We start from the raw sequence: 14,727 nt of genomic DNA on the forward strand, positions 1-14,727 counted from the left end.
CTTTAACTATAGCGATTTATTTTTAGATACGTGATCTGAGTCTTTCATACAGTTGTTTTATAAACGCAGTGACTTTGAAATCAGCTCTGAAAGTTCCTGTCGGTGTTTAAAAACTATAATTATGATTTAATAATCCACAACTGACTTAAGCTGTTAACTTTTTTAATGTGTCTGACACTTCTTCTGAGTTCAAACAAACCAATATCCCAGAGTAATTCATTTACTCAACAGTACACTGACTGAACTGCTGTGAAGAGAGAACTGAAGATGAAAAAAGTGAACAGTTTAAGTCACAGAAGCTTTTGCTTTGATTTGAACTCTCTCTCACACAGACACGGAAGAGAAGACAATGCTGAATAAAGTCGTAGTTTTTGCTATTTTTGGACCAAAATGTATTTTCGATGCTTCAAAAAATTCAAACGGACCCTCTGATGTCACATGGACTACTCTGATGATGTTTTTCTTACCTTTCTGGACATGGTCAGTTTACCGTACACACAGCTTCAGAAACACACCAAGATATTATTTTAATAAATGCATTATTTTAGTTTTGAAATGATGTTTGCATTATTCGTGATCAACAAATGACAGCTATCAAAGTCTTTCAGCCAATGAAGGTTTGGCGTTTGTCATCAGAGGGTTGCTTATTTGATCCCACCACAGAGCAAACCCTAAAGATATATTTTTTAAGATTTTTCTTACCAAAGAATACTTTTCACATTAAAACTTGTTTTACATACTAAGACAACTTACCAAGTTGTGAAGACCACCGGGCAGGACAGCTGTCCTTCTACAGTGTCTCAGATACCATGATCCTCCTTCACAAAGTCCAGACCAGGTTCACTCAACCTCTTTATCCAGGATTTGGGCTCTTTCAGGACTCAAGATCACTACAAGTAGTCGACATGTAAAAATCAAAGATGCTTAACAACTGCCATGAGTAAAAACAAATACCTCAGAAATGGAACAAATACGAGCAGTCCTAAATAACACCTTCCTGTCCTGAATTGTCCTTAATATCCCAATGCTGAAGCTTCTGTTTCGGTGAAAACCACATCATATATAAAATCTTAATTTTTTTTTTTTTTTTTTTGTAGCCTGATGCTTTAGTGAATATATTTGTAAGGTACTGCACTTGCGTTCTAAAATTTTATTAGTTTTTTAATTACATTTATGACATATGGCAAAACTGCAAAACTGCTTCTGAAGTTCTTAAATTGTTGCATTTAAATTGCTTCTCAAAAATGTTAAATTTCTATCCTTTTTTATTACACAGTTTTAACACAAACTATTAATCTCATAGGGATCCATATTTGTCATTTATTAAAGAAACCGGTCCGATTTCCGATTTCGTTTCAGAACCATGGACAGCAAATGAGCATTCGCTGGTTGCACCTTCATCCAGTCCTGCGGCTTCATTGGGTAAAAACTAGATCCAGAGCTGAAAAAAGCATAACGACAGGCATCACATTGAGAACTGACACATATTTACATTCTGCTTAATGTAGATAGGGCCTACATCTTTGGCTGCATCACTGCACTTTGCTGGTGTTATTTTTGGTGTAATTCTGATTTTGCCAAACTCACGTTGTGGCACTGTCGCTGCTAGTAAAAATATCTCAGCCAACAAAAACATCTAAACGGTGTCAAACTGGAGTAAATACGATGTGTTGTAGACAGACAGACAGACAACAGATTTAGTCCTTACCACAAAGTCTTTAATCCAAACAGAACAGGAGGCATAAACCAACACTAACGTGAACGAGACCAGACAAAGAGCACAGAAGGAAGAACTTAAGCACTGATACAAAACATAAATTAAATGAGACACCGCAGAACTAAACAACTAATCATATCAGTAAAACAGAAAAACCAAAGGAATATAGGAAATGATCAAAATAAACTAAAAGTCCATTAAACAGAAACTAACTGAACATATCCATAAAAGACTCCACATTGACATTCATTAGTAACTGTACTGTTACTGAGCAAAAAAAAACGTACTTTTAAAACAAATCTTTAGTGTGCAAACTATTAGAGAACAATAAGTCTGAGCGCAGTCAATTCTTCACGTTCATTTCTGTCTGCAGCATGATTGGATGAATGTTTAAGATTCAGCATCACGACTGTCAGAGCGGGAAATGGGATTTGGTGGATGCTCTGGAAGTGTGTGAGGAAGAACATGAGCTTGTGTTCAGGTGAATTTCTTGAAGAAGCGCAGCTTGAGGTAAGCGATGATGAGGAAGATGAGGGTCATGATTCCCAGAGCTAAATGATTCTGCCACAAACCCCAGGTTGAGTAACTGATGCCCTGTTTGCTCAGAAAGTCCTCACCTGTGGTGCAGCTGCAATGAGAAAAGTAGTTTTGAATCATTGCTTGCTGGTTTTCTACACTGTAATATCTTGTTGAATGAGCTCGATCATTTGGCACTGAGTAATACATTGATGGAAGAATCCTATCGGCTGAGGAATTTGATTGCTAAACTGTTTCAGCTGTGATGCATTAGTGAAGCAGTATTTGAGCAGTCATTGTGGCATGAGTGGCAGTCCTCATGTCAAGAAAGTCACATCACTCTACACCTCTGTAAATCTGCTTATTCCACCATTTCTCTCCTCTTTCAGTCATGCTTCCTTAGTAACTTTATATAAGTGTGTAGCAGGAACACGATTCTTCTGATGATGCTCTACACTGATAATCTCCTCCACAAACAACAACGCAAGTGTTTCTTCACAATCTGATTTTCTTTACTTACATAAATATTTCACAAAAGCCTGTGAAAACTCATGCAAAAAAAAAAAAGTGAAAAAAAGTCTATCACTTATATGCACTTACCCTGTGTCTTATATCATCTGCTATGCCACTCTCTTGTGAATGTGCGTACAACAGTTTGTGGAAGCTAGAGATTATAGTTTATTAACTTTAAATTAAGGATATTGTTCTTACACAAGTGTGTTGATGCGCTTCAGAAGGCCTTTATCAATGCCTTGTTGTGTGGAGCACTTTTTATGATGGATGGATGCACTTTACTGGACTTCAGAATCTCAACACCCATTCACTGCCATTATAAAGCTCATTAACTCATTGTTAACTAGTCTCATGCAGTTTCATACTCACACTTCTACTAAAGTGCTGCTAACGTTCCTCATGTCACAGAAATTCAGGCCGGTGAACTCATTGATTTCCAAAGCCTGAAAAAACAATCATCATCATCATCATCATCATCCACAAATATACACTGTTTTCTGTTCTGCATTTAATAACACACAGCATGCTTAATTTTGATTAAGTATCAAGGTTACAACAACAACAAAAAATAAGCTACTTGCTATCTATCAATCCATTTGATCGATAAACTTTGCATTAATTATAAGTGAGCTTCAGGAAAAGATCATGCTACAGAAAAACATTCAGACTCACAGCGAGACCGTAACGAGGAATACTGAAATACTTCAACCAGTTCAACCAGTCAGCAACACTGGGGAGATTCACCAGCAGCCCCGAGAAGATCTGAACAAACACACACAGGAATAAATATTACACAAAGACTAAACATAATGTCAACATGACATGCATTTTATAAACTGGATCAGCTCAAACATCTAATCTGAAACATCTAGACCCATATAAACCAATACATAATAAACCTGTCCTTTTATTGCTATAATTATAATTATAAAATAATCACATCCAAAACAAAAGTTTTTGTTTATTTATTATGTATATATAAAACACACACAGTTTATATTTTGAAAATATTCACGTGAATATATTTATATTCATATAAATTATATCATATACATATTTTTCTTAAATATATACATGTATGTGTATTTATATATACAAGATAAATATACACAGACAGTACACACATTATGTAAACAAAAACTTTTATTTTAGATGCGATTAATTGAGATTAATCGTTTGACAGCACAGTGTGTGTGTATGTGTGTGTGTGTGTGTGTGTGTGTGTCCATGTGTGTCCATGTGTGTGTGGGCATGTTTTTGTGACATATCAGGACACAACTCTGTATAATGACATGGGTATGACACAGGTATTACAAGGAGAGGGTGACTTATGAGGACATAACCCATGTCCCCATTTTTCAAAACACTTATAAATCATACAGAAAGAGTTTTTTTGAGAAAGTAAAAATGCACAAAGTTTCCTGTGAGGGTTAGGTTTAGGTGTAGGGTTGGTGAATGGCGATAGAATATAAATTAAATTTACACTTAATTGAATTTACACTCTATCTGTCATTTGCCTTGCGCTGCTTTATTTAACTTTATTTTTAATTTTATTATATGCCTTTTTTTATATTCCCTTATTTTATAGTTGTATCTACATTTTATATTTGATCTAGATTTTTAGGCTTTAATGTTAATGGTATCTGTATGCACCGGGGTCTGAGTGTAACGCAATTTCGATTCTGTGTATATATGTACTGTACATGTGGAAATTGACAATGAAGCAGACTTGACTTGATTTATTTGATCAAAATACAGGGGGAAAAAAGTGAAATATTATTATGAAGTAAAACAACATTTTTCTATTTAAATATACATTAAAATCTATTTTATTTCTGTGATTTTCAGCATCATTACTCCAGTCTTCAGTGTCACATGATATTCAGAAATCATTCTAATATGATGATTTATTATCAGAGTTGTGCTGCTGAAATTGTGATATTCTTTCAGGATTCTTTGATTCAGATCGGCACTTCGGAGCCTGTTCGCGACTCGGTTGATTCAGATCGGCACTTCGGAGCATGTTCGCGACTCGGTTGATTCAGATCGGCACTTCGGAGCCTGTTCGCGACTCGGTTGATTCAGATCGGCACTTCGGAGCCTGTTCGCGACTCGGTTGATTCAGATCGGCACTTCGGAGCCTGTTCGCGACTCGGTTGATTCAGATCGGCACTTCGGAGCATGTTCGCGACTCGGTTGATTCAGATCGGCACTTCGGAGCCTGTTCGCGACTCGGTTGATTCAGATCGGCACTTCGGAGCCTGTTCGCGACTCGGTTGATTCAGATCGGCACTTCGGAGCCTGTTCGCGACTCCGTTGATTCAGATCGGGACTTCAGAGGCTGTTTGTGATTTTTTTTGAAAATTCAGATCTGGACATAGGACTAGGAAGTGCGAGTTATTTGATTCAGATCAGAACTGTTGAGTAGAGCCCCGCACGGGACTCAGGCCCTTTTCAGCTTATCAGAATTATGGTCCCGAAAAATTTTTTAAAAAAGGAAAAAACAACTTAAATAGAAGCATTCTAAAAATAGAGGCATTATAGATTATTTTATAATTATTTTTATTATTATCCCACTGGTTTTGTTGAAGGATTGTGCAAATGTAAAATAAAATTTGTTTGTCAAACAGTTCATTGGTGATTAATGAATATTTGGACCTGAGGCTTTTTTTTTTAAGGATTTGATTTTTAAATGATTTTTAAATGACTTCAATGACTTTTGGAAGTCAAGCCTTCTTGTACCTCAGTTGCATGTGTTGTGTTTTATGAATTGTGGATGTAATTATCAACTGAGAAATAAAGTTGAACAGAAATGATCATGAACTCTTAAAGATGATGATGAAAAGAAAAGGTAATATTGCATATAATATTATATCTAAGTATGAACTAATTTGCGCAATACAGTAAATATTCTTATTCTACCCTAAATAAGTGAAAATGTTTGGATCAGTTTACAGAAAAGTGTACGCACACATCCTTTCATTATGATGCAACATTGTTTCCTCCTCAGATGAGTATTTAACATCTTTATTATTGTGGGGATCAGTGTGTAAGTGCCACACACACACACACACACACACACACACACACACACCGTTCAGAGTTTGGGATCAGAATGATTTATTTTGATGAAAAAAATTATTATTTTTTTTTTGACAAGAGTTTACTCATCAAAACTACATTTTTTAATACTTTTTTTATTTGCACTGATGTTAACTTAATTGAATTTACACTCTATCTGTCATTTGCCTTGCGCTGCTTTATTTAACTTTATTTTTAATTTTATTATATGCCTTTTTTTATATTCCCTTATTGTATAGTTGTATCTACATTTTATATTTGATCTAGATTTTTAGGCTTTAATGTTAATGGTATCTGTATGCACCGGGGTCTGAGTGTAACGCAATTTCGATTCTGTGTATATATGTACTGTACATGTGGAAATTGATAATAAAGCAGACTTGACTTGATTTATTTGATCAAAATACAGGGGGAAAAAAGTGAAATATTATTATGAAGTAAAACTAAAAATGAAGTAAAAAAAAAAATGTTTTTTCTACTTAAATATACATAAAAATCTATGTTATTTCTGTGATTTTCTGCATCATTACTCCAGTCTTCAGTGTCACATGATATTCAGAAATCATTCAAATATGATGATTTATTATCAGAGTTGTGCTGCTGAAATTGTGATATTCTTTCAGGATTCTTTGATGAATGAAAAGTTAAAAAGAAGTGAATTTATTTAAAATAGAGGTCTTTTCTAACAATAAAAACTAGAGTTCAGAAGTTTGTGGCCAGTAAAATGTTTTCTTTCTTTCTAAAAAATAATAGAACTCTTTTACGATGCATTGTTGATTGTTTTGATTCAGATCGGCACTTCGGAGCCTGTTCGCGACTTCGTTGATTCAGATCGGCACTTCGGAGTCTGTTCGCGACTCGGTTGATTCAGATCGGCACTTCGGAGCCTGTTCGCGACTCGGTTGATTCAGATCGGCACTTCGGAGCATGTTCGCGACTCGGTTGATTCAGATCGGCACTTCGGAGCCTGTACGGGAAGCTTTTTTTTTAACCTGTCGATTTGATTTTTAAATGATTTCAGTGACTTTTGGAAGTCAAGCTTTCTTGTACCTCAGTTGCATGTGTTGTGTTTTATGAATTGTGGATGGAGTAATCAACTGAGAAATAAAGTTGAATAGAAATTATCGTGAACTCTTAAAGATGATGATGAAAAGAAAAGGTAATATTGCATATAATATTATATCCTCCTATATAAATTATACTCCTCCTCAGATGAGAATTTAACGTGTTTATTAATTTGGGGATTAGTGTGTAAGTGCGACACAAACACACACTGGTCAGAGTTTGGGATCAGAATGATTTATGTTTTTTTTATCACAGAAATAAATGATATTTTAAAGGATATTAAAATAGAAACCATTATTTTATATATTTTATTTGGATAAGTTTGAATTATTACTGATTTTTGACTGCAGCATCACTACAAATAGCCGCGTGTCGACAGCAGGTGGCGCTGTTTCTCTATAATCCCCTGCAGAGACACTGAAATACAACCTTTTTTTGTTTCAAACAGTTCCTTGAACAATAATAAATGAAGTACCTGAAGCTGACAATGAAGTAAATGTATAATAATTAGCACAGATGATTAATTTAGCGCTGTTAACGCGCGTGTGAGGGGCGGAGACGCGCCGCGGAGCGTCAGACGCGCGTGAGGACCAAACACAGCAGAACGGTAGGAAACTTCACTCCTCTTATTATTTCTCTTTTACTATAGCGATTTATTTTTAGATACGTGATCTGAGTCTTTCATACAGTTGTTTTATAAACGCAGTGACTTTGAAATCAGCTCTGAAAGTTCCTGTCGGTGTTTAAAAACTATAATTATGATTTAATAATCCACAACTGACTTAAGCTGTTAACTTTTTTAATGTGTCTGACACTTCTTCTGAGTTCAAACAAACCAATATCCCAGAGTAATTCATTTACTCAACAGTACACTGACTGAACTGCTGTGAAGAGAGAACTGAAGATGAAAAAAGTGAACAGTTTAAGTCACAGAAGCTTTTGCTTTGATTTGAACTCTCTCTCACACAGACACGGAAGAGAAGACAATGCTGAATAAAGTCGTAGTTTTTGCTATTTTTGGACCAAAATGTATTTTCGATGCTTCAAAAAATTCAAACGGACCCTCTGATGTCACATGGACTACTCTGATGATGTTTTTCTTACCTTTCTGGACATGGTCAGTTTACCGTACACACAGCTTCAGAAACACACCAAGATATTATTTTAATAAATGCATTATTTTAGTTTTGAAATGATGTTTGCATTATTCGTGATCAACAAATGACAGCTATCAAAGTCTTTCAGCCAATGAAGGTTTGGCGTTTGTCATCAGAGGGTTGCTTATTTGATCCCACCACAGAGCAAACCCTAAAGATATATTTTTTAAGATTTTTCTTACCAAAGAATACTTTTCACATTAAAACTTGTTTTACATACTAAGACAACTTACCAAGTTGTGAAGACCACCGGGCAGGACAGCTGTCCTTCTACAGTGTCTCAGATACCATGATCCTCCTTCACAAAGTCCAGACCAGGTTCACTCAACCTCTTTATCCAGGATTTGGGCTCTTTCAGGACTCAAGATCACTACAAGTAGTCGACATGTAAAAATCAAAGATGCTTAACAACTGCCATGAGTAAAAACAAATACCTCAGAAATGGAACAAATACCAGCAGTCCTAAATAACACCTTCCTGTCCTGAATTGTCCTTAATATCCCAATGATGAAGCTTCTGTTTCGGTGAAAACCACATTATATATAAAATCTAAATTGTTTTTTTTTTTTTTTGGTAGCCTGATGCTTTAGGGAATATATTTGTAAGGTACTGCACTTGCGTTCTAAAATTTTATTAGTTTTTTAATTACATTTATGACATATGGCAAAAGTGCTTTTGCTTCGCATGCAAAACTGCTTCTGAAGTTCTTAAATTGTTGCATTTAAATTGCTTCTCAAAAATGTTAAATTTCTATCCTTTTTTATTACACAGTTTTAACACAAACTATTAATCTCATAGGGATCCATATTTGTCATTTATTAAAGAAACCGGTCCGATTTCCGATTTCGTTTCAGAACCATGGACAGCAAATGAGCATTCGCTGGTTGCACCTTCATCCAGTCCTGCGGCTTCATTGGGTAAAAACTAGATCCAGAGCTGAAAAAAGCATAACGACAGGCATCACATTGAGAACTGACACATATTTACATTCTGCTTAATGTAGATAGGGCCTACATCTTTGGCTGCATCACTGCACTTTGCTGGTGTTATTTTTGGTGTAATTCTGATTTTGCCAAACTCACGTTGTGGCACTGTCACTGTAGTAAAAATATCTCAGCCAACAAAAACATCTAAATGGTGTCAAACTGGAGTAAATACGATGTGTTGTAGACAGACAGACAGACAACAGATTTAGTCCTTACCACAAAGTCTTTAATCCAAACAGAACAGGAGGCATAAACCAACACTAACGTGAACGAGACCAGACAAAGAGCACAGAAGGAAGAACTTAAGCACTGATACAAAACATAAATTAAATGAGACACAGCTGAACTAAACAACTAATCATATCAGTAAAACAGAAAAACCAAAGGAATATAGGAAATGATAAAAATAAACTAAAAGTCCATTAAACAGAAACTAACTGAACATATCCATAAAAGGCTCCACATTGACATTCATTAGTAACTGTACTGTTACTGAGCAAAAAAAAACGTACTTTTAAAACAAATCTTTAGTGTGCAAACTATTAGAGAAACATAAGTCTGAGCGCAGTCAATTCTTCACGTTCATTTCTGTCTGCAGCATGATTGGATGAATGTTTAAGATTCAGCATCACGACTGTCAGAGCGGGAAATGGGATTTGGTGGATGCTCTGGAAGTGTGTGAGGAAGAACATGAGCTTGTGTTCAGGTGAATTTCTTGAAGAAGCGCAGTTTGAGGTAAGCGATGATGAGGAAGATGAGGGTCATGATTCCCAGAGCTAAATGATTCTGCCACAAACCCCAGGTTGAGTAACTGATGCCCTGTTTGCTCAGAAAGTCCTCACCTGTGGTGCAGCTGCAATGAGAAAAGTAGTTTGAATCATTGCTTGCTGGTTTTCTACACTGTAATATCTTGTTGAATGAGCTCGATCATTTGGTAATACATTGATGGAAGAATCCTATCGGCTGAGGAATTTGATTGTTAAACTGTTTCAGCTGTGATGCATTAGTGAAGCAGTATTTGAGCAGTCATTGTGGCATGAGTGGCAGTCCTCATGTCAAGAAAGTCACATCACACTACACCTCTGTAAATCTGCTTATTCCACCATTTCTCTCCTCTTTCAGTCATGCTTTCTTAGTAACTCAATATAAGTGTGTAGCAGGAACACGATTCTTCTGATGATGCTCTACACTGATAATCTCCTCCACAAACAACAACGCAAGTGTTTCTTCACAATCTAATTTTCTTTACTTACATAGATATTTCACAAAAGCCTGTGAAAACTCATGCAAAAAAAAAAAAAAGTGAAAAAAAGTCTATCACTTATATGTACTTCCCCTGTGTCTTATATCATCTGCTATGCCACTCTCTTGTGAATGTGCGTACAACAGTTTGTGGAAGCTAGAGATTATAGTTTATTAAGTTTAAATTAAGGATATTGTTCTTACACAAATGTGTTGATTCGCTTCAGAAGGCCTTTATCAATGCCTTGTTGTGTGGAGCACTTTTTATGATGGATGGATGCACTTTACTGGACTTCAGAATCTCAACACCCATTCACTGCCATTATAAAGCTTGGAAGAGCCAAGGCATTTTAGTATAACTCCCAACTGTATTCATATTTTATTTCATTAACATTTCTTTCATGTCAAGTGAAACATGTTTTTGATGATTTTACTTTAAGTTAACTCATTGTTAACTAGTCTCATGCAGTTTCATACTCACACTTCTACTAAAGTGCTGCTAACGTTCCTCATGTCACAGAAATTCAGGCCGGTGAACTCATTGATTTCCAAAGCCTGAAAAAACAATCATCATCATCATCATCATCATCATCCACAAATAAACACTGTTTTCTGTTCTGCATTTAATAACACACAGCATGCTTAATTTTGATTAAGTATCAAGGTTACAACAACAACAAAAAATAAGCTACTTGCTATCTATCAATCCATTTGATCAATAAACTTTGCATTAATTATAAGTGAGCTTCAGGAAAAGATCATGCTACAGAAAAACATTCAGACTCACAGCGAGACCGTAACGAGGAATACTGAAATACTTCAGCCAGTTCAACCAGTCAGCAACACTGGGGAGATTCACCAGCAGCCCCGAGAAGATCTGAACAAACACACAGGAATAAATATTATACAAAGACTAAACATAATGTCAACATGACATGCATTTTATAAACTGGATCAGCTCAAACATCTAATCTGAAACATCTAGACCCATATAAACCAATACATAATAAAACTGTCCTTTATTGCTATAATTATAATTATAAAATAATCACATCCAAAACAAAAGTTTTTGTTTATTTATTATGTATATATAAAACACACACAGTTTATATTTTGAAAATATTTACAAGTATATATTTATATTCATATAAATTATATCATATATAAAGATTTTTCTTAAATATATACATGTATGTGTATTTATATATACAAGATAAATATACACAGTACACACATTATGTAAACAAAAACTTTTATTTTAGATGCGATTAATTGAGATTAATCGTTTGACAGTACAGTGTGTGTGTGTGTGTGTGTGTGTGTGTGTGTGTGTGTGTGTCCGTGTGTGTGTTTCTTTACCATCATAAAGACAAAGCTGATGGTCATGAAGATGTTAGCGATGGCCACCACCGTCTGATCAGCAGAGATGGCCAGAGTCATGGACGTGGCTGTGTAAGACACCAGAACGATGGAGAACATGAAGATGAAGAACGTCTCGACCGTTGACTTCAGTCCTGCAAAGGAAACACAAACACATGAGACCTCATGTTTCATATCAGAGGAACACGAATGGTGCAATGGTGATGAGGGTGTGAGTCTGACCGATCATCCAGTATACCACGCAGCTGAAGATGACGGCCGGGATTGTACGCAGAAACAGGACATCAGACAGGATCTTGGACAGGAAGTACACCGAGACTCTGTAGTATCCGCTGATGTACTCGTGCCTGAGGACACGCCCACAACACCAACATCATCAATCAATCAATATTTAAAGAACAATCAATCAACATTGCAACTGCACAGAAAACAGTAGATTGCAATTTATTAATGAAATTTTCTTAGGAATAAACTTTTTATCTGGTATTTTCATATTGTCCCACTTTAGGAAAAAAAAACAATACTAATAATTCCCTTCTTCCTTTCATTGCAAAAACACTTGAACAAGCGGTGTTCAACCATGTCTCTGCTTTTCTCACACAGAACCACCTTCTTGACAGCAACCAATCTGGCTTCAGACTGGCAAAAGCGGAATCCAAATCTTCATTACTTATCTTGATTTCTGTCCGCTGCTTTTGACACGATTAACCACCAGATCCTCCTGTCAACCCTACTGGTAAAAGGGCATCTCAGGAAATGCACTGCAGTGATTTGAGTCTTAACTCTAGGAAGGTTCTTCAAAGTATCTTGGAGAGGTGAGGTGTCCAAGTCACAACATCTAACTACTGGGGTGCCTCAGGGCTCTATTCTTGGACCACTTCTCTTCTCTGTCTACATGGCATCATTATGTTCTGTCATTCAGAAACATGGCTTTTCATACCACTGCTATGCTGATGACACTCAACTCTACCTCTCATTCCATCCTGATGATCCGACGGTAGCTATTCGCATCTCAGCTTGTCTAACAGACATTTCTTCGGGAATTCATGGCCTAGTGGTTAGAGAGTTTGACTCCAAACCCTAGGGTTGTGGGTTCGAATCTCAGGCCGGCAATATCATGTCTTGGGTGCCCTTCAGCAAGGCAACGAACCGCCAACTGCTCCCCGGGCGTTGCAGCATAAATGGCTGCCTACTGCTCTGGCTGTGTGTGTGTGTGTGTGTGTGTGTGTGTGTGTGTGTGTGTTCACTGCTCTGTGTGTGTGCACTATCAATGGGTTAAATGCAGAGCACGAATTCTGAGTATGGGTCACCATTAGGGGTGTAACGGTTCACAAAATTCACGGTTCGGTTCGGTACGATTCACTGATGTCACGGTTCGGTTCGGTACGGTTCGGTACGTTTTAGATACAGCAAAAAGAACAAATTGGCCACAAAGTATGTTTTTTGTTTTTTTTTACATTGAACAATGATCTATTCTTTACCCATCTTCTATGGTGTTTTCTTAGCAGCATACTGTATAAAACAAAAACAGCTCCTTATTAAAAAAAATTGAAAATGTTATATTGTTGTAGTAGTTATGAACAAATACAAAGATGTAACTTTTCATATGGAACTCTATAACTCTTTATATTGAGTGTGTTTTTACTCAATTGGTTCTCTATAGGGCTTATGTTTTTTGGAACAAAGCAGGAATTACGGTCTGGCTGAAATGGGCTCGTGAAGGAATATAGTAACGGGGCTAAATTACATTAAGAATGTTCTTAAAACATGCGTTTTCCACTATAGGCGCTCGCTCACTCAGCACACGCTGAAGGCTCGTTGCAAAATGACTAAAGGGTCTTTCACACAGGACGCGATACGCGCGGCGCTGGATCCTGGGCTCAGCGTTGCCCTTCAGATACAACGCGATTTGCGCTGCACTATGCCAAGAGCAAAGTAGGTGGAGTTTTCAAAACTGCCCGTGCATACGTTCTATTTATAACAGTTCTTCTATAACGTGCAGGCCTGTTAATTGAATCGTACTGCTCAGGAAATTCCGACACAGTACAGTACTAGTCCATTTTGATTACCGTGCTTGTTTGGATGCCCCGATCGATTGGTAAAGTGCACCCATACACCAGACCTGTTGGTTATTGGAGGATCTTCTATTTGTGGTCTGTTAAACGCATTGGCCATTTTGCAACGAGCCTTCAGCGCGTGCTGAGTGAGCGAACGCCTGACCTGAGTAGCCTAACATAAACATATAAGCTGGTGTTTTTTTTTCTTGTTCGGGGGTGTCAGGGGCGTTGCCTGTTACGTCGTTTGGGTTATTGGGCTACCTTGTTGAACGCATATCATTATATTTCACCATTTTTTCTTTATTTTCCAAATATAATTAATTAGTCCAACGAACCGTTCGGTACATAATGCGTACCGCGTACCGAACCGAAAGCCTCGTACCGAACGGTTCAATACGAATACGCGTATCGTTACACCCCTAGTCACCATACTTGGCTGAATGTCACGTCACTTTCTTACTGGATGAAGGACCATTACCTTCATCTCAACCTTGCCAAGACAGAACTGCTTGTGGTTCCAGCAAACCCATTGTTTCATCACAATTTCACAATCAAGTTAGGCACATCAACCATAACTCCTTCAATAACAGCTAGAAGCCTTGGAGTTATGATTGATGATCAGCTGACTTTCTCAGACCACATTGCTAAAACTGTCAGATCCTGAAGATTTGCTATATTCAACATCAAGAAGATCAAGCCCTTTCTTTGGGAACATGCTGCACAACTCCTTGTTCAAGCTCTTGTTCTGTCCAGGCTGGACTATTGCAATGCTCTCTTGGCAGGTCTTCCAGCCAATTACAATTAATCCAGAATGCACCAGCAAGATTAATTTTTAATGAGCTGAAAAGAATACACATCACACTTATTTATCAATTTGCACTGGCTACCAATAGAACAGATTATCTTACATACACATACGAACCTATAATGAAGAAATAAAAAGCAAAATACAAAAGTTATCTAAACAAAATAAAATATAAGAAAAGAGAGAGATGGTGACAAGAAAAAGCTAA

General features: G+C 36.8%; 2 protein-coding genes across 20 annotated transcripts in view; one reads left to right on the forward strand and one right to left on the reverse strand.

Annotated features, from left to right (window-relative positions):
* LOC128011955 (broad substrate specificity ATP-binding cassette transporter ABCG2) overlaps window positions 1-14,727 on the reverse strand; it is an 88,405-nt gene that overhangs the window by 59,700 nt on the left and 13,978 nt on the right. For 3 of the 15 annotated variants that reach the window (XM_052594771.1, XM_052594768.1, XM_052594775.1), the window contains exons 11-12: window positions 11,880-12,004; window positions 11,637-11,791 (exon numbers count right to left, since the gene is read on the reverse strand). The exons of 1 other annotated variant lie outside the window; for it this stretch is intronic. In XM_052594771.1, coding sequence (XP_052450731.1) covers window positions 11,637-11,791; window positions 11,880-12,004 — 280 coding nt within the window. Of the gene's footprint in view, window positions 1-1,604; window positions 2,346-3,115; window positions 3,190-3,418; window positions 3,509-9,240; window positions 9,889-10,758; window positions 10,833-11,064; window positions 11,155-11,636; window positions 11,792-11,879; window positions 12,005-14,727 lie in introns of those variants that run through there. 11 more of the 15 variants (XM_052594770.1, XM_052594774.1, XM_052594780.1 and 8 more) reach the window with 10 other exon arrangements.
* Window positions 1-14,727, forward strand: part of ftr92 (finTRIM family, member 92) — a 72,817-nt gene that overhangs the window by 37,029 nt on the left and 21,061 nt on the right. The gene's annotated exons all lie outside the window — the stretch shown is intronic.

Source organism: Carassius gibelio, chromosome B23 (genome assembly GCF_023724105.1).
Source record: "Carassius gibelio isolate Cgi1373 ecotype wild population from Czech Republic chromosome B23, carGib1.2-hapl.c, whole genome shotgun sequence".
NCBI classification, from domain to species: domain Eukaryota; kingdom Metazoa; phylum Chordata; class Actinopteri; order Cypriniformes; family Cyprinidae; genus Carassius; species Carassius gibelio.